General features: G+C 47.9%; 1 protein-coding gene across 4 annotated transcripts in view; it reads right to left on the reverse strand.

Annotated features, from left to right (window-relative positions):
* The window catches only part of LOC102945380 (cryptochrome-1), a 37683-nt gene extending 22161 nt beyond the window's left edge, over nt 1-15522 (reverse strand). The window contains exons 1-5 of one of the 4 annotated variants that reach the window (XM_043533665.1): nt 15370-15522; nt 12648-12802; nt 8290-8722; nt 6684-6800; nt 449-599 (exon numbers count right to left, since the gene is read on the reverse strand). In XM_043533665.1, coding sequence (XP_043389600.1) covers nt 449-599; nt 6684-6800; nt 8290-8711 — 690 coding nt within the window. In that variant the 5' untranslated portion in view covers nt 8712-8722; nt 12648-12802; nt 15370-15522. Of the gene's footprint in view, nt 1-448; nt 600-6683; nt 6801-8289; nt 8723-10837; nt 10911-12647; nt 12900-14088; nt 14170-15369 lie in introns of those variants that run through there. The other 3 variants (XM_043533663.1, XM_043533664.1, XM_037885018.2) reach the window with 3 other exon arrangements.
* Between the last annotated feature and the right edge of the window lie 3085 nt (nt 15523-18607).

An 18607-nucleotide genomic window follows, 5' to 3' on the forward strand; every position in this document is an offset into this window, starting at 1 on the left:
TACATCAACCTTCTGTGTGAGGCCAGAGACCAGGCTGCTTCTACTCTATGGGCCCTCCAAACCTCAGGTTCCCCAAAAAAGCTGACAGGTCTTGTCAGAGGAGTATTCTGAATTTATAAGAGGCTCCACTTGGGTGTGACTGTACCAAACTACACATCTTTTCCACTTAGCCTGGTGGGTGGCTTCTGAAATGCCAGGAGGACGTGAGTTGTTTGCTTGGAGACCCCTATGCCAATGGATGTCAGCCCTTCCAGGAGCCAAGAGTTGGGATGAAGCAAGGTGCTTTGGTCCTGAGTGATCCTTAATGGCCAGCCTCTCCGCCTGCTGGGCTCAGACCCAGCCGTCTGCAGCAGGGCTAAGGGCCATAATCACCTGGGTCTGTTTGGAGCTATTAGCCAGCATCCAGAGCACAAGGAGAAGGAACGGGCACGTAGAAAGCAAGACTCACCTGATTTTTCAAGTGTTGTTCTAGTCGCTGTAGCCCTTCAGTTTCTCCCCCTCTCCAGGGGGACTGGCTCTCTCGGGGGATGTCCAAATCCTCGGGGAGGGGCACCCTGTCATCTTCAGCCAGGCACAGCTCAGGAGGAGGCTTACATCTCCTAATTTAAAAGAGAGGCTTCTTTCAAAGAGAGGCCATGACGAAGAGGAGGGAGGAAGAGCACTTCCCATCCGGCGCGCCAAGGAGATCACGCCTGTCTCCTCTTCAGTCATGGTACAGGGCAATGCCACCAGAGCAAGAAGCAGAGCAAGAGGTGTAATGTAGTCAGGAGACCCCGTCGGCAGCCTCCTTGAAAAACGTCAGCGGGGAGTTGTGATCAGGAGATGGAATGAGCTACTCCTGCAGCCACTAAAAGAGACAGCAGCAGCATAGTGAAAAGTCGGGGGACATGCCTCCCTCACCTCCCATGGCTGTACCTGTAAGCAGACCCTTCCATGATGAATGAGTCCAAACAAGGACACAGGGAGACCCACCGTGGCGTGACACTGGATCTGGGAAAGCCAGAGTGAGCAATAGGATGTGTCTGAGCAGGGGATGTGCTCACCCCAACCTGTAGTGGTGGCAAGGGTGGGGACATGGACAGATCATTGCCACTGGGACGGGAGTGCAGAGAGGCAGTTCTCAGCCCTGTAGGATGCAGACAGAGGGAGACAGGAGAGCAGCGCTCAGGTCTGGGTCCAGCAACTGGCCTGCTGAGCTCCCTGCCGCACAGCCCTTGCACGGCACACCGTTTCACTCCCAGTCTGCTGTGTTTGTGGCAGAGAGGCCCAAGGTGCTTTCCTTCCAGCCCCTCTTCCCCAGCCGTCTTCTCCTAGTCTTGGAGACGGGGAGGGAGAGCCTCCTCCCCTCCATCCTCAGGCTTGTAGCTTCTTAGGACAGGTTCCAAGCCCCCTGTTCCTGCCCTACCCTGTTGTTGTCTCTCCCACCTCTGGAGATGGGCCTCCCTAGGCTGTAATAGGTTTTATCAGGGGCAGGAGGCAAAGTCGCTCCTTTCAACTGTCCTCCACATCTGTCCCTTGATAATCCATCAGGAGGTTCCCCTCTGCGCCTGCCCTTAAGGGTCCTCCTGGTCTCCCAGGGCAGTGGCCCCTTGAGCAACCCCACATTTCTGCTGCTGGGGCTGGCCCCACCCCCTGCGATGATGGATGCGCAGTGGGGTGGGGTGTCTCCCTTCAAATAGGAAGGAAAAGAAGAGGGTCAGTCAGGGGCCCTGAGTCATCCAGCACCCACATCAAAAAGAGAGTTAGGTTACTGTCAAGGTTCCTCCCCCACTCTGAACTCTAGGGTACAGATGTGGGGACCTGCATGAAAAACCTCCTAAGCTTCTCTTTACCAGCTTAGGTCAAAACTTCCCCAAGGTACAAAATATTCCACCCTTTGTCCTTGGATTGGCCGCTACCACCACCAAACAAATACTGGTTACTGGGAAAGAGCTGTTTGGACACGTCTTTCCCCCCAAAATACTTCCCAAAACCTTGCACCCCACTTCCTGGACAAGGTTCGGTAAAAAGCCTCACCAATTTGCCTAGGTGACTACAGACCCAGACCCTTGGATCTTAAGAACAATGAACAATCCTCCCAACACTTGCACCCCCCCTTTCCAGGGAAATGTTGGATAAAAAGCCTCACCAATTTGCATAGGTGACCACAGACCCAAACCCTTGGATCTGAGAACAATGAAAAAGCATTCAGTTTTCTTACAAAAAGACTTTTAATAGAAATAGAAGTAAATAGAAATAAAAAAAAAAATCCCCCCTGTAAAATCAGGATGGTAGATACCTTACAGGGTAATTAGATTCAAAACATAGAGAACCCCTCTAGGCAAAAACCTTAAGTTACAAAAAAGATACACAGACAGAAATAGTTATTCTATTCAGCACAATTCTTTTCTCAGCCATTTAAAGAAATCATAATCTAACACGTACCTAGCTAGATTACTTACTAAAAGTTCTAAGGCTTCATTCCTGGTCTATCCCCGGCAAAGACAGACTATAGACAGACACACATACCCTTTGTTTCTCTCCCTCCTCCCAGCTTTTGAAAGTATCTTGTCTCCTCATTGGTCATTTTGATCAGGTGCCAGCGAGGTTACCTTTAGCTTCTTAACCCTTTACAGGTGAGAGGAGATTTCCTCTGGCCAGGAGGGATTTTAAAGGGGTTTACCCTTCCCTTTATATTTATGACAGTTACAAAACGCCTTTTTACTCACCCTGAAACATGGGCACAGCCACGTTTCAGTGGCACCTGGGAAGGAACTGGAAGGCAGTGCAGAGCTCGGAGCACTGGTGTAATGTGAGCCCTTCAAGGAACACAGCACTAAGCAAGCATGAGCCTCTTTAGCTTTCATCATGTGTTTAAAAAGATAACCAGGAATTAAAACAATAAGGAAAAGTAAACAGAGTGTAAGCAAACCCATAAGTCAGTCTATCTATCCACTCACACAGCTCTCACCACTGTAATCACAGAATCATAGGACTGGAAGGGACCTCGAAAAGTCATCTAGTCCAGTCCCCTGCACTCATGGCAGGACTAAGTGGGAGTCTCGCCATAATCAATCAATTCTATCCTTGCTACACCCCTTGCCACACCCACACAGGCCATGTTACAGATGGGAGCTCAAGCACAGGGTAGATTAAGTGACTGGCTTGTGGTTACACAGGAAGTCTGTGGCTGAGAAATTCCAGCCCAATGCTCTATCTACTACACCATCTTTCCTGCCCTGGTGCAACTCCCCTCTGGATCACTAACTTCACTGCTTTCAGACCAAAATAAAAAAATGTATCTCTTTGACTCACCTTCCCTCGGTAATATCTGTGTGCATGAGAGAAAACACACACACGCACATAATGTACTCTCGTCTGCTACATCAGCAAGGTCTGATGAAGTAAATGCCCATGTAACCTTAATCCTGGCCCCTTGTGCATTAAATGAATAGAGTTTAGATCCCAAAGGGGCCACTGTGACCATGTAGTAGAACCCCTGGCAAAACCCAGGCCTCAGATTTTCACCAAGTGATTCCTGCATTAACCCTGTGATTTCCGGGTTAGCTACAGCGTATCTTTTAGAAAGAGACAGCCAAAGATTCCAGGTGATGGAGATTCCACCACATCCCTTAGTCAGCCATTCCCTTCCTCCTTCAAACGCACAACAGACCCACCAACGCTCAAGAAACCCACGCTAGTTACATCAGGTGGCGCCAACTACTACCCAGGGCCAAACTTCCCATTCCTAAGCAAGCTCACAGAAAAGTTAGCTAAATGCAAACTACAAGCCCATCTAACTGAATCCAATAATCTAGACCTGGCAGCATTTGGATTCAGGCCCAGAGAGGGGACTGAAACTGCTTTTGTGGCACAGATGGATGATCTCCTTATGTCAATCGATGAAGGACAAACATCCATTTTCATCCTCCTGGACCTCTCTGCAGCATTCAACACTGTCAACCACTGGGCACCACTGTCTCACCTGAGAGAGGTGGCAGGGAAACAGGGCAGTACACTAAAATGGTTTCAGTACTTCCTGGAGGGATGCACCCAACAAGAAGTGATGGGAAACTAAACCTCCACTATTAGACCTCTCACCTGTGGAATGCCACAGATATCAATTCTCTCTCCAGGACTTTACCACACTGACATGCAGCCACTAGGTGAACTGGTCAGAAAACAGGGACCCAGCTGCCAGCAATATGATGGTGACACGCAGCTCTATCCATCCTTCACTACATATGACCACACCACTACCACCAAGATGGCCCAGTGCTTGGATGAGATCAGCTCACAGATGAAGTGTAGCTGGCGGAAGCTGAACCCGAGCAAGACAGAGGTGATGCTGGTGGGCAGAGCATTTTGAAGAATCTGGTTGAAGGTTCACACCCACAGTTGGTCAGTTCAGTTCACAGTCAGGAATACTCTTGGACTCCTTGGTGACGCTAGGCTCTCAGACAGCAGCACTCACAAGTAATGCTTTCTGTACTGTCCGATTGGTTAGGAGACTCCGTCCCATCCTGGTGGATGATAACCTGGCTTGTATTCAAGACTTAGTCACTTCTCAGTTGGACTACAGCAATGCAACACACCTGGGCATGAGCTTCAGCACTTGAAAAACAGAACTAGTCCAGAACACTGCTAAGTGTCTCCTTAGCATCACAGGCTACCTGGAATATATGACACCCATCCTCTGTTCCCTACACTAGCTTGCCATAGAATGTTGAATCCAGTTCAAGGTCTCAGTCCTTATCTTCGAGGCACTCCATGGATTGGCCCACAGTATCAAAAAGAGCCTAAAGCTCCAGGATGTAGACTGTGGTCAACAAATCCACTCCTCTGGTCCAATGGAACTATCTACTGTAAGGGTAAGGCTTGTCTGAGCAGGAGACAGAACTTCCTTGGAGGTCAGACTGAGACAGTGGAATGAACTCCCCCAGGAACTAAGGCCCATCACAAACCATATCACCTACCACTCCAAGAGACCTTGCCTTCTCTAACAAGCACATAGTAACATGTATTTTTTTAAAAAATATCTATTAAACAAGATATTCTACTGCATATGCTTTTCCCTGGGGGAGAGAATGAGAGACCAAGCAACACCCGATGGATGTTTGTCACTGCTTAATGCACTGTGGGATGGTGCTGAGATATTATGATGAGACGCATGACATAAGACTTATATAGAATAGAGTTGTTCCAGTGGTTAATTACCTTCACTTGTAAAAATCTATCTGATTATGTCTAGCTTCAACTTCCAGCCATTGACTCATGACATGACTCTGTCTGCTAGATGAAAGAGTGTTCTGCTAATAGAAGACACCTCCTGAAGTAGGTCTTTATAGACCATGACCAAGTCACTGTCTTCTCTTGGATGAACGAAATAGCTTGTGCTTCATTACCGTCTCACTGCAGTGCAGGTTTTCCAGACCTCAAATTAAGCTTGTAGCTCTTCCCTGAACCCCTTCAATTATTTCAACATCCTTTTTAAAGTATGGACACCAGAAGTGGGCACAGTATCCCAATAATGGTCTCACCAATGTCACATACAGAGGTAATGCCACCGATATTCCCTTGCTTACACATCCAAGTATCACGGTCTTTTTGTTCTGTGTTTGCCCAGTGCCTAGCACAATGGGGACCCGGACCATAACTTGGTCTCTTAGGTGCTATAAAATAAATAATAAATAAAAATAATAATGCAGTATTAATTATTATTATTATTATTTTAGCCCTCTTAGCCACAGCTGCACATTCTTTATACATACAACCCATTATTTAATTACATGTTCAAATAATGCAATATATCATCTAATAGCGCAGAGGTGGGCAAACTACGGCCTGCGGGCCACATCCGGCCCGCGGGACCCTCGTGTCCGGCCCCTGAGCCCCTGGCCCAGGAGGCTCACCTCCAGCCCCTCCCCCGCTGTTCCCCCTTCCCTGTAGCCTCAGCTCACTGTGCCGCCGGCACAATGCTCTGGGCGGGGGGGCTGCGAGCTCCTGGGGCAGTGCAGCTGCAGAGCCTGGCCTGACCTGGCGCGGTAAGGGGGCAGGGAGCAGGGCGGGTTGGATAGAGGGAAGGGGAGTTTGGGGTGGTGGTCAGGGGGTGGATAGGGGTCGGGGCGGTCAGAGGGCAGGGAACAGGGGAGTTGAATGGGGGCAGGGGACCTGGGGGGGGCAGTCAGGAAGGGGGGGGGTTGGATGGGGCGGCAGGGGGCAGTCAGGGGCAGGGGTTCCAGGGGCAGTCAGGGGACAGGGAGAAGGGGTGGTTGGATGGAACAGGGGTCCAGGGGCAGCAGTAAGGAAGGAAAGGGGGAGGTTGGATGGGACAGCGGGGGGGCAGTCAGGGGCGGGGGTTCCAGGAGTAGTCAGGGGACAGAGAGAAGGGGTGGTTGGATGGGGCAGGGGTCCTGGGGGGGTCATCAGGGAATGGGGGAGGCGGGTTTGAATGGGGCAGGAGTCCTGGAGGGGGGGCTGTCAGGGGGCGAGAAGGGGGGGCGGATGGGGGTGGCGGGCCATGCCCCCATCCCCTAACCAGCTCTCCATATAATTTTCGAAACCCGATTGTGGCCCTCAGGCCAAAATGTTTGCCCACCCCTGCGATAGTGTCATTTAAACTGGCCAAATCCTTCCCTCGTGATGACAAGAGAGAAAGAGCTCTTTACTGGGTTGTCTATTTTTGCTGTATGAAAATTACTTACTGGAAATCCTCAGCTGTAAGGTTTCGTACAGGCATGTCAGGGTCCCCGAGTACAGAGAGAATATGAAGAAATCTTTTGTATGTCAAGGGGGGAGTCCCACCATTCATGTCCAAAATCCTGAACAAGACAAGACAAGAGCACTTGTAGTATGAATATAAACCAAGTAGAAAATGGCAGTGGCAGGTGTCAGTCATGCAGGCAGAGCTGATGAATAAACTGGCTACAGCATAGAGATGGAACATCCCTGTAATGAGGTTACCGGTACAGATGTCACAGTCCAGTGGGTTCATGCAAAACCCCACTGACTTCAGTGGAATTCTGTGCAAGTGTCCAGGTCCACTTGGACCAATCCACTTGTAGGGTTGCAAGTTTTACAATTTTTAAAACACAATATGAATAGAACTGGAAAGACTTGGTTACCCATGTTGGTTTCCAAAATGTTTTTTATTTTTAAATCCACTTAAAATCTTTGCACTAGCAAGAAATTTAAAAGAAAATGGAATTCTCCTGGTCACAGATGACACCTGCAAGAACGAAAGGCCACACAACCCTTTTTGTGGGATGTGGTATGTAGAGGAGTGGAGGAGAAATCAGCCTCACGATGGAAGATAGTGACCACTCAAGGCCTCAATCATGCAATTTGCTTTGTGGGGGCAGAGCCCAGCACCAGATGGAGTGCCAGTGACTAAAATGGGCCTCTCTACTGCCACAGGGAATTCTCCCCATGGAGAACAAGATGTAGTTTCAGAACATGAGAGATTTCCATCTCTCCATAGCAACCACAAGCAATCATAAATTTAATCCTCTAGCCCAAAACAATTGAATTAACCTATCTACTAGCAATCCTCAAAACATGCAGACAGGGGAAGTTAAAATGCTGATGGTACCCTCCTTTGCTGTCACTTCTGTCCAGCAATCAATTACTGAGGCCCCAATCCTGTCAAGGCTTATCCACGCAAATATGTTTATACATGCAAATATCCCTTTGAATTCAACAGGGCGCTTCACATATACAGATTTGCTCACATGCGCAAGTGTCTACAGGATCAGGGGTTTATTAATTAATAATGCAAAACACGATTTGATCTCCAAAATTCGTAATGAATCTCTAGTGTCTGCAGCCATTCAGTTTTGAATAAACCGCAAACAGTATCTGACTGGTTGTGTTCGCATTTTCATTTCTTTTGTGGGCAAAAAGTTAAGCTGATTAGAAAACCCCTCATGCTTGAAAATAAACACTGATATAATCAGATGAAATGGGTAAAAAAACCATAATTGCACCCTTCCCTGCCGATTTAGATTTTGTTTTTTAAAGAGTAGATTATATAAAGGATTGAACTAAACCCAATAGCCAAAGAGTGCATATTAATAAAACATTTACATTATAACTAGCAAACCAAGTCACAGCCCCAATTCCAATTCATGTGCATTCCCTCCTCTGCTCTTTATTGACGGGCACACAATGTTACATTCACCCCAGGAAGCTCAACCCTCTAAAAGCTCAAACATTAGAATCTACAAGAATCAGAATCACTAGGCATTTCCCACCGATATTTATTAAAGCTAAACATAAACAAAAGATCGTTGCCCTGTGGCAGTTACGTACCGTCTGATGTCATACAGAGTGTGGCCCATCAAAGAAAGCACATCAAATCCCATCTCTCCCCCCAGAGCTTGTATGGTCCTCTCCATCTCTTTGTAAAATGGTTCAATCTCAGCATCTAGAGTCACCTGGGTAATGTTCCACTTTTTAACACGGTCTCGAAGAACCGACTCATACTCTCCTTGAATAACCAGTAAGCAAGAGCCCAGTTTAGTTAGGTTCCTCTGCAGATCCTCGAGAGACTGCAGCAGGAAATGCCAGCGCAGAGTTCCCATATTCATTGCAGACATCAGGAACTTTCTATCCAGAATGTAGACTGGATACACAACCTCCGAGGACTCCAGTGCGGCCAGCAGAGTTGGGTTGTCATGGAGCCGAAGTCCCTTCCGGAAGAGATGAATGGTCCGGTGAGGCATGTTGGCCATTTACTGGAGATCTGTAAAAGAGGGAATTCCTGAAGTGGAGGGATTTCCAAATCCCCATTAAAGAGGGAAGCCCATTAACAGCTAAAACCGAACTTTGAACAGTTGACAGAACTGTAAGAGAACTGATCGATACACGCAGCACATTAGCACTGCCAGAAGCTTTCCGCAATTAGACCGGGCAGGCTCTAGATTAATATATGACACCTTGCAACACGGGCACAGCAGAGACAGTGAGGTTCTTGGGGAAGTGTTACAACAAAAGTAATATCAAATAGCTGGAACAGAGCATCAGATAGGCACATTTGTTCTTACAGATGTAATGAACCCCCCCCCACCACCAAAACACACATTCCTCCCCTCCTATTTCCCATTACACACTTCCCCACATAAAATGCACCAGTCTCCCACAAAGCAACGTATCTCCCTTCATTACAAATCAGCAGAGAATCAAAATCAGACGAAACTCTTTCCCGTCTTCCCCCTCCACTCTGGTATAGTGCCCAGCCTTCAGCAATAGTAATAACTAGATCTGGTGCAAACTTTTTGATAGGACAGTTTCCCTTCGAAAAATACAGTTTTGTTGAAATGGAAACATTTCGTGGGCACATGTCAACTTGGATGAAATTATTCTATGGGGTAAAGTCAAAATGTTTCCTTTGGATTCATTTCCTTTAGACTTTTAATATAATATAAAACATTAAACAAAATTATATATAATTAATATTAGGCACATATATTATATTTAGTGTTTTAATATAAACATCTAAACAAAACAAATCACAATGAAATGGCTTGATACTGTAGGAACTGATGTTTTGACACTATCAAAACATGTTTTGCCAGAATCATTATTTCATGGAAATTTTCAGCTTTTCATTCCAAAACTAATAGCTAGTTTTTATCTATCACTATCACTTTATATCATTATCCCCATTTTACAGAAGGGAAAACGAGGTACAGAGAGGGAAAGTGATTTGCCCAAGGTCACCCAGCAAACCAGTTGCAGGTCCAGAAATGCACATTCAGGGCACATTCAGGAGGATGCCACTCTGGGAGTGGGACTGTCACTTCTAAGAGAGGAGGGGCTGCCCCACCCTCACTGGGGGGAGCAGAAGCAGAGGATTTCAGTATTGGGATAGGGGTTAGTAGGATCCTCATATCACAGCTGGGGGAGGGGAGGCCTGGAGGACCCCTCTGTAACTACCACTTAAGGGAGGCTCCTGCTCCACTATCCATGGAGGGGCAAAGGGCCAGGGGATCCTGGTGTTTGTGTTTGTGCGTGCGTGTGATAGAAGGGGAGGAGGGATTGTGTGTCTTTCTCTGTATGGGCAGTGCCCAGCACCATTGGTCCTGTGCCGGGAGCCATCTCACTGCTTGGGGGGGGACAGGGCAGGAGACCCCCTTGCCACCGCTGGGGGAGCTCACTGCTGGGGGGGACAGGGCAGGGGGGACAGGGCAGGAGGCCCCATTGCCACTGCTGGGGGGATCTCACTGCTTGGGGGGGGGACAGGGCAGGAGGCCCCACTGCCACCCCTGGGGAGATCTCGCTGCTGGGGGGGGGACAGGGCAGGAGGCCCCCTTGCCACCCCTGGGGGGATCTCGCTGCTGGGGGGGGACAGGGCAGGAGGCCCCCTTGCCACCCCTGGGGGGATCTCGCTGCTGGGGGGGGGACAGGGCAGGAGGCCCCCTTGCCACCGCTGCGGGAGCTCACTGCTGGGGGGGACAGGGCAGGGGGGACAGGGCAGGAGGCCCCATTGCCACCCCTGGGGGGATCTCGCTGCTGGGGGGGGGACAGGGCAGGAGGCCCCCTTGCCACCCCTGGGGGGATCTCGCTGCTGGGGGGGGACAGGGCAGGAGGCCCCATTGCCACCCCTGGGGGGGATCTCGCTGCTGGGGGGGGGACAGGGCAGGAGGCCCCCTTGCCACCCCTGGGGGGTGAGGACCCCACCGCTGGGGGCAGGAGGAACTCCCCACGGCCACTGAGCGGAGGGTCCCAGCTGTTCGTGGCGGAGCGGCGGCGACCACGTGGTCCCCCTGGAGGCGGGGGGGTTCGGAATGTCCCACTCTCACTGGGAGGGGGGGTAGGGAGAGCCCATTGTTCTCCGGGGCGAGGGGGGGCTGGTTACCTGCCTCGCTCCGCGGCCCCGGCGTCTCCAGCAGAGCCGGTATTGCTTCCTGCTTCCGCCGGCGGCGCCGCCCCTGGGAGGCCGCCACGGTCCGTGCTGCCCGGCGAGCCTGGGCGTGACAGGGGCGATGGGGGGCCCCCGGGGGAACTCCTGGGGTGGGGGGAGCTGGGGGAGCTATGGGGGAATCCCGGGGGAGGGACTGGGGGGAGCTATGGGGGACTCCTGGGGTGGAGGGAGCTATGGGGGAATCCCAGGGGAGGGACTGGGGGGAGCTATGGGGGAATCCCAGGGGAGGGGGGAGCTATGGGGGACCCCTGGTGGGGGGAGGGACTGGGGGGAGCGATGGGGGGACCCCTGGGGTGGGGGACCTATGGGGGAATCCCAGGGGAGGGACTGGGGGGAGCTATGGGGGACTCCTGGGGGGGGGGGGTTGGGGGAGCTATGGGGGAATCCCGGGGGAGGGACTGGGGGGAGCTATGGGGGACTCCTGGGGTGGAGGGAGCTATGGGGGAATCCCAGGGGAGGGACTGGGGGGAGCTATGGGGGGACTCCTGGGGTGGGGGGAGCTATGGGGGACCCCTGGTGGGGGGAGGGATGGACTGAGGGGAGCTATGGGGGGACCCCTGTGGTGGAGGACCTATGGGGGAATCCCAGGGGAGGGACTGGGGGGAGCTATGGGGGGACTCCTGGGGTGGGGGGGATGCAGGGAATGACACTGCTGGAGTCTGTCAGGACTGTTTCATGGTGGATGATGATCCTGGGGCTGGGGGAGGTAAGAGAACTGGGGTGGGGCCATGGAGTCTGAGAGTGGGAATCAGCTCCTGGATGTTTGATTGTTGAGGGGGAATCGTTGCGGGCAGGGAGTGACACTGAGATCAGCACACGCTTTTTCCACTTTTAAAGACAGATGGAAAATAAGAGGAGAAAAGTCGACATGGGCCATGCAGACCTTTACACAATGCTTACAATTGTATATTGTCAGTGGGTTTCATTTCGATGAGTCCTAACCTTTCTTTATCAAGATTTAGATTTCAGAAGATAAGCTGCCTGACCCATAGCCCAGTTCCAAAATTGGAAGGTTACTAGAATTCCTTGTTTGCAAGAGGAATAAGACCATTCCTAGGTTCAGATTTACAGTGAAGATGACGAAATCTGTAATAAGTTCTGTATTTATTTTTATTTTGCTGATGAATGAATGTTGGAGCCATTGGCTTTGTTGTCCCCTCCCTCGTGGGGTCTCAGGGACCAGGCTCCAACCCAAGCCCGAACATCAACACTGCAATTTTCAGCCCCATAGTCTGAGCCTCGTGAGCCTGAGTCAGCTGACCCAAGCCAACCACGGGTGTTTTACTGCAGTGTGGACATATCCTTAGGGTTTTTCCCATTAGTTATTTTTATAGGGGTTTTATACTGAATTTTCCATGAACTGGTGACATGTTTCTCTAAGACATTTTACCCAGCTAAGATCAAGTCGGTTTCCTCAAAAGTATCTGGATTATATAAATAGTTTTTTGCAGGTGAGGGGGTCACAGACCAATAGCCTCAAAGATATGGCAAATACTGAATATTTTAAAAATTGCTTGACTGGTTGACACTTGCTAACGATGATGTAATTCAAACTCAGTTGAACTCAACTCTGTGGCTCGACGGTAAGCCTTGCACCTGACTTATGCAAAGACCTTGGAGGGAATTGCTGCAAGGTGGAGCAAGCAAATTGGCAAATCAAGAGTAAGGCCGAGAAGCCTCTCCTCTCAGGTCAACAAGTCATCTGAGGGCAGAGTGACGTTCCAGAATCTCCAAGACTGATCACCTTGTGGAGAGGAAGTCACTAAATCAGCAAACGGGCCATTCCAAACTTTGATCCAGTCTCCCTGCATCTGAAGGTCCTCTAGAAAGAAGTGCTGAACCATCACTGTCTGGCTCCTTGTCTGTAGTTCCAACTCCTATCCTACAAGGTCCAGAAGGCTGCAAGAGATGAATAGTGTGCAAATCCACTGTCAGTTTAAATTAGCTGTTACCACTCAAGAAAGATTTGGGAGTCATCGTGGATAGTTCTCTGAAAACATCTGCTCAATTTGCAGCAGTAGTCAAAAAAAGCTAACAATGTTAGGAACCATTAGCAAAAGGATAGATAATAAGACAGTAAATGCCCCTCTATAAATCCAGGGTATGTCCACACCTTGAATACTGTGTGCAATTCTGGTCGCCCCATCTCAAAAAAGATGTATTAGAATTGGAAAAAGTACAGAAAAGGGCAACATAAATGATTAGCGGTATGGAACAGCTTCTGTATGAGGACAGATTAATAAGAATAGAACTGTTCATCTTGAAAAAGAGATGACTAAGGTGGGATATGATAGACGTCTATAAAATCATGAATGGTTTGGAGAAAGGGAATAGGGAAGTATTGTTTACCCCTTCACATAACACAAGAACTAGGGGGTCACCCAACGAAATTAACAGGCAGCAGGTTTGAAGCAAACAGAAGGAAGTACTTCACACCATGCACAGTCAACCTGTGGAACTCGTTGCCAGGGGATGTCCTGAAGGCCAAAAGTATAAGTGAGTTCAAAAAAAGAATTAGATATGTTCTTGGAGGATAGGTCCATCAGTGGCTATTAGCCAAGATGGGCAGGGATGCAACCCCATACTCTGGGTATCCCTAAACCTCTGACTGCCAGAAGCTGGGACTGGACGACGGGTGGATCACTAAAAAAAATTGCCCTGATCCATTCATTCTCTCTGAAGCATCTGGCCAAAGCCATTGTCGGAAGATAGGATACTGGGCTAGATTGGGCCATTTGTCTGACCCAGTCTGGCCGTTCTTATGTTTAAATTTCTGTTAGCTGTGAGACATCCCAGTCTTTTAATTTCTTTCTTGTCCGGCTCTGAAAGCGTGGCCGTCGGCGTGCATGGAGAGTTTTGCCTGGACTTGCTTTAAGCCATGAGAACACATTTTCAACCTCATAACGATATACATGAAATTACAACCTGTAACATTACTGTAACAACAATGCTCAGTGCATCGTGAGCCTTCCAAAGACACCCGACATGACAAACCTTGCACTGGATACCACACAATCATATTATAAGGATGAACATGGGGGTGCAGGGTGTTCCCCTGAGATAGAGAGTGTCACAGGGACCCTCTGAGTTACCCTCCCTGGGTCACTTTCTACCACTGCTTCTCTCTGCTTCTGGTCCCAGATAGGGGAAAAGAAAACCAAACCATCATCCCCGAGCAAGCTCACAGTTCAGTCCTGCTACTTCAGGGAGGCGTCTCTAGCCTCTTGGCAGAAGCCTTCAGGGTAGCTCTGTACTCTTTTCCAGCCTTCTGAGCTGGGGTTGCTCCCTTTTCAATCTTTTCTCCAATTGGCGCATGCTCTGCAGGTTTAACGGGCTAGCTGGGCCCAGTATTGTCCTAACCCCTTCCATCCCAGTATGGGGTTTGTATACACCGTTACAAAAGGGTTAGGGTTTGCCTACATGGGTAAGTTATACCAGTATAAGGTAAGGTGTGAATTCAACATGCTGTAGTTATATCATTAGAGCTCCCCATGTGGAAACTTACTCCGGTTTAAGAATGACTATTTTGGTTTAGCTTTAACCTCTGCCAAAATAACTAGCTAAATAGAAAAAAGCACTCTTATACTGGAGTAAGTGTCCACATGTGGAGCTCTATTGGTGTAACTACAGCACTTTAAATTCACACCTTGTCTTACACCAGTGTAATTTCCCTCTGTAGACAAACAATAAGAAGGATGCTTTATTATTGGCTCTGAGGATCATCTGATGACCTGGTTTCAGTATTGGGCTACTTGATTCAAATTATAGATTTGATTGACTTTGGTCAAATTCTTTAGTAACAATCGATAACCAAACACAGCTACCTACTTAGGAACTTACTTTTGGTACTAATCTGTTGATACAAGTCCAATCCAATATTGAGGCATGACTTGTTGATTTGATGGAGTTATTTGTTTAGTACTAATAATGATAGTTTAGCTTCAGTGATAATTTTTTGCTTGTTTTTTAAATCTTAATTTAAGAGTTTTAATACAATTTATAAAAAAGAAGCTGGTACTGATTGCTTTCAATAAGCAACATGGGTCCAGAACCTTTAAGGCCTAAACTGGATACCAGCCTGTTAGATTAAAAGCCAGACCAGAACCCCCTAATAAGTTTATGGTTCTCACAAAATGTATTGGATGGCTGGGGTATATGGGGGTAGCAGGTCTGGGGACATGGCCAGGGATCTGTAGTGCTGTCCCACAGGACTTGGTGGTGGGTGGAGCAGAGATTGGCTCACATGGGGTTCACTCCGGAGGGAGATTGGGCAGGGACGGGGAGGGTGAGTAAGGATCACAGTAACATCATTATTGCTATATTGGATATAGAAGCAGACTGGATGGGAGCACGGTTCCCCCTAAAAACACTGCAAATACCCCATGGCCATGAGTCTGGCCCAGTGAGAGACAGTGTCATTTCCTGGTTTGCCTGCAGCCTTGTTAAGCATGTTTCATGTTATTTACCTCCTTCCTGGTGATCCTTGGGCCCTTCCCAGAATCAGCTGCTATCTCCTTTCTGGGGATCTTCAAGTGATTTGCGAGGATCAGCCCTGGCTCCTTCCTGAGGATCTCTCCTATGTGGCACCAGCTTCCTTATATAACAAGAAGTTGAAGAACAGGGTCATCAGACAGAATTTAGGTCACTCCAGCTCTGCTGGCAAAGGCTGCAATTGAGATTATACAATTTCATGTGACTAATACAAGCAGAGGGAGGAACCTTTAGTAAGCTTTAAACAGTCAGGTTACAATAGGTCGGCTTAGGATCTCAGGGCAGAATCCACAAGCAAAAAGAAATGCAGCCTCATTTCCTCTATATCAGCTGGTATACTTATGTATTTTGGCGAATTTTAAAATGTTTGTCCCGAATCCATTAAAGAGCTGAGTTGATACTGGGGCTGGCAGCATCAGCAGTAAAGACGTCAGATTTTCTTACCATGAAGTGCTCACATCCTCTAGTGAGTGGGTTTGGGTTAGTTATCTACTTTGCCGTGATGTCATGATAGTGCTTTCTTTTTGGTCTCATTTTTTTTCAGAGAGAAATTACTGAAAAATTGATAGGAAATGTATTATAAACTAGATCTAATAGCCCCACACTGCACTGTTGTTTTTAAATGCTGCTATTCTATACTCGGATTTGATCAGCACGTTCAAAGCTCATACGGGACACACAAGACTGAAAGGCGGTTGAGCAGTTATTGGCTAGGGAGCTCCATGCCTTCTGACACAACCAAAGAAACCTCTCTCCAGTCAGTGGTTCTCAACCTGCGGCCTGCAGACCACTTGTGGCCCAATCAGCACAGAGCTGCAGCCCATGTGACATCATGCTCAGGACCATTCAGGTAGTATTGGATGCGGCCCACAATGGTAAATAGGTTGAGAACCAATGATAGTAGGACAGTGTTCGGAGCAGTACTAATCTATGAGAAAAGACGTCATTTGGGTCTCGACACCAGGAAAATGATCTGTAGCTGCCAGCTTCTTATTACACGGTCTCAGCCCATTACAGAAAGTGTATTTTAGAGAGAACAAAACCTATCAGACATTTTCAGCATCACTTTATGGCTGTGGAAAAGCTGTGGCTGAAGAAGTGAGGCGTAAGATTAGCTTTGTAAGTGGTAAGACCCATAGTCGCTGTTTTGTTACACCCTCTTGGGTCATTTGCTGAGAAAGCTTTGCCCTTTAGCTTGACAGTTTCATAGTTCATGGAGAGAGGGAGGCTTGGGCCAGTTCCTTAAGCATTAAAGATGAGTGCTGAGATTTAATAAAAATCACCAGAAACAGCAAGTCCTGGGAAGTGTAAAGATACTCACTCTGTAATGTTAACCCTCTGTTAAATAGAGATATGAGGATGACATTACTGTATAATGTTTCTCTAAAAGCTCATTGTTGTAATAATTATTGTTTTGTCTCTGATATTTACGTAGCAAAGATTTGTAAACCTGTTCAAACTTCCTAAATAAAATTAGTGCAGAGGTGGAATCTGAACCGCTGTGTTATGGGGAGCCAGCATAGTGAGCAGAGTGCTAGGGTGATGTACTCTCAACCAATGACAGTGTGGAGGTGGGCTGTTGCATTCTGGACCAATTAAAGTTTTTTATAATGTTGAGGTGCTCATTCCTAGAGTGAATGGCAGTAATCCAACCTGGAGATCATGAAAACATAAAATATGGCCAGGTCAGCGCTTTACAGGATGGGTTGCAGTCTTCTAGCCAGCAGCAGATTGAAGATGGCATTTTTAAAAGCCTTTAAAGACTTTCCCTTTCCTCTTGCATCTGAATGGGATCTTTTTGAGGTGGTGTCTGTTGTGTACAAATGATAGGATGTGCTGTTTGTAACTTAATGGCTTTTCTCCATCGGCTGCCATGGCACCTTATGCTGCTGTGATCTTGTTGGCTATTGCAAGCTAAAGAAGTTTGGGTACATGGATGGGATACCACCTACAAATACCTAAATTAATTATAGAAGATGGAGAGACACTAGACCAGACCTACTTCCAGTGCAGGATTGAACCATACACTTCAATATCTAGTGTTTTGCCTCAAGATTTAGTCCTAAATTTAATTTGAATGTGGTGGTAGAATGGATTCACTTCAGCCTGACTCTTGTGAGTTTGAAATGCACAGTTCACCTTTTTGCAAATAATTCACCTTCAGATAAACATTGGTCCTCCACACATATGTATAGATATCCCTTTGCAAATGCTTTGATCCTTGAATTTCATACAGTGGAACCAGTTTATCATCATCACACTTGTTTCCTGGACACCATATTGCCTCATAAAGCAACACCATTGCCTGAAACATAGACCAAGGCCACGGTGCACCACACTTATTGAAGGGCTCTGGGCTGGGTTGAATAAATGCTGCACTTATGTAATTTTTAACCAGTCATTTGAACTGGATTTCTTTTTTGTTTATATATTACCGGGGAAAGTATTAGCGTGGCTAGTTTTAATAGTAAGGGCACCTTCAAATCAATTGGAGTATGTCTACCCAGCAGGAAGGAGGTGGAATTCCCAGCTTGGGTAGATGTAGCACCTTGGACTAGCACCTAAATACAGCAGCGTGGGCCAGCTGCCTGAGTCCACACCTAGAGTGGCAGGTGAGATTGCACATGGGCAGCCAGCCTGAACCTCTGCAACTACGCGGCTATTTTTAGGTGCTAGTTGAACAGAACTAGCGCAGGTACCTTACACCTCCCACCTGCTGTGTAGACAAACCCTCATATGTAATATAAAAATAAACAAGGGGATACTGTATTCATAGTCTTTTTTCATGTTTAATGCAGTAAAGAAAACAATTTGTGAATTTGTCTGAATCAGCTACAGAATTCCCACCTTCCTGCACTAGAGAAAGCACGGATAGCAGGCACCATTGCATGTGGATTGCTTCAGAATACAAAGGAATTATGTACAGGGCCCTGTCTACCTCAGGATGCACTAGGACCAGATTCTGTGGCTAGGCCCCCTGAATTCAATTGCAAGGACTCCCTAATGCTGCAGCAAACCTACCAAACAATGTGTTATATGCCCTTATCTATGCCCAAGCCACAGAGGGTATGTTATAGAGTTTAGGTACCTATCCTGTTCTCTAGCTTGTTACAATGCATACTTTGTGCTCTGGAGGTCCCCAATTCATTCCTTGGAATCACATAAGGTAGCAGCTGTTATATTAATTCACTGTATACCCAGGAAATACCCCAT

The sequence above is a fragment of the Chelonia mydas genome, chromosome 21 (assembly GCF_015237465.2).
Source record: "Chelonia mydas isolate rCheMyd1 chromosome 21, rCheMyd1.pri.v2, whole genome shotgun sequence".
NCBI classification, from domain to species: Eukaryota; Metazoa; Chordata; order Testudines; family Cheloniidae; genus Chelonia; species Chelonia mydas.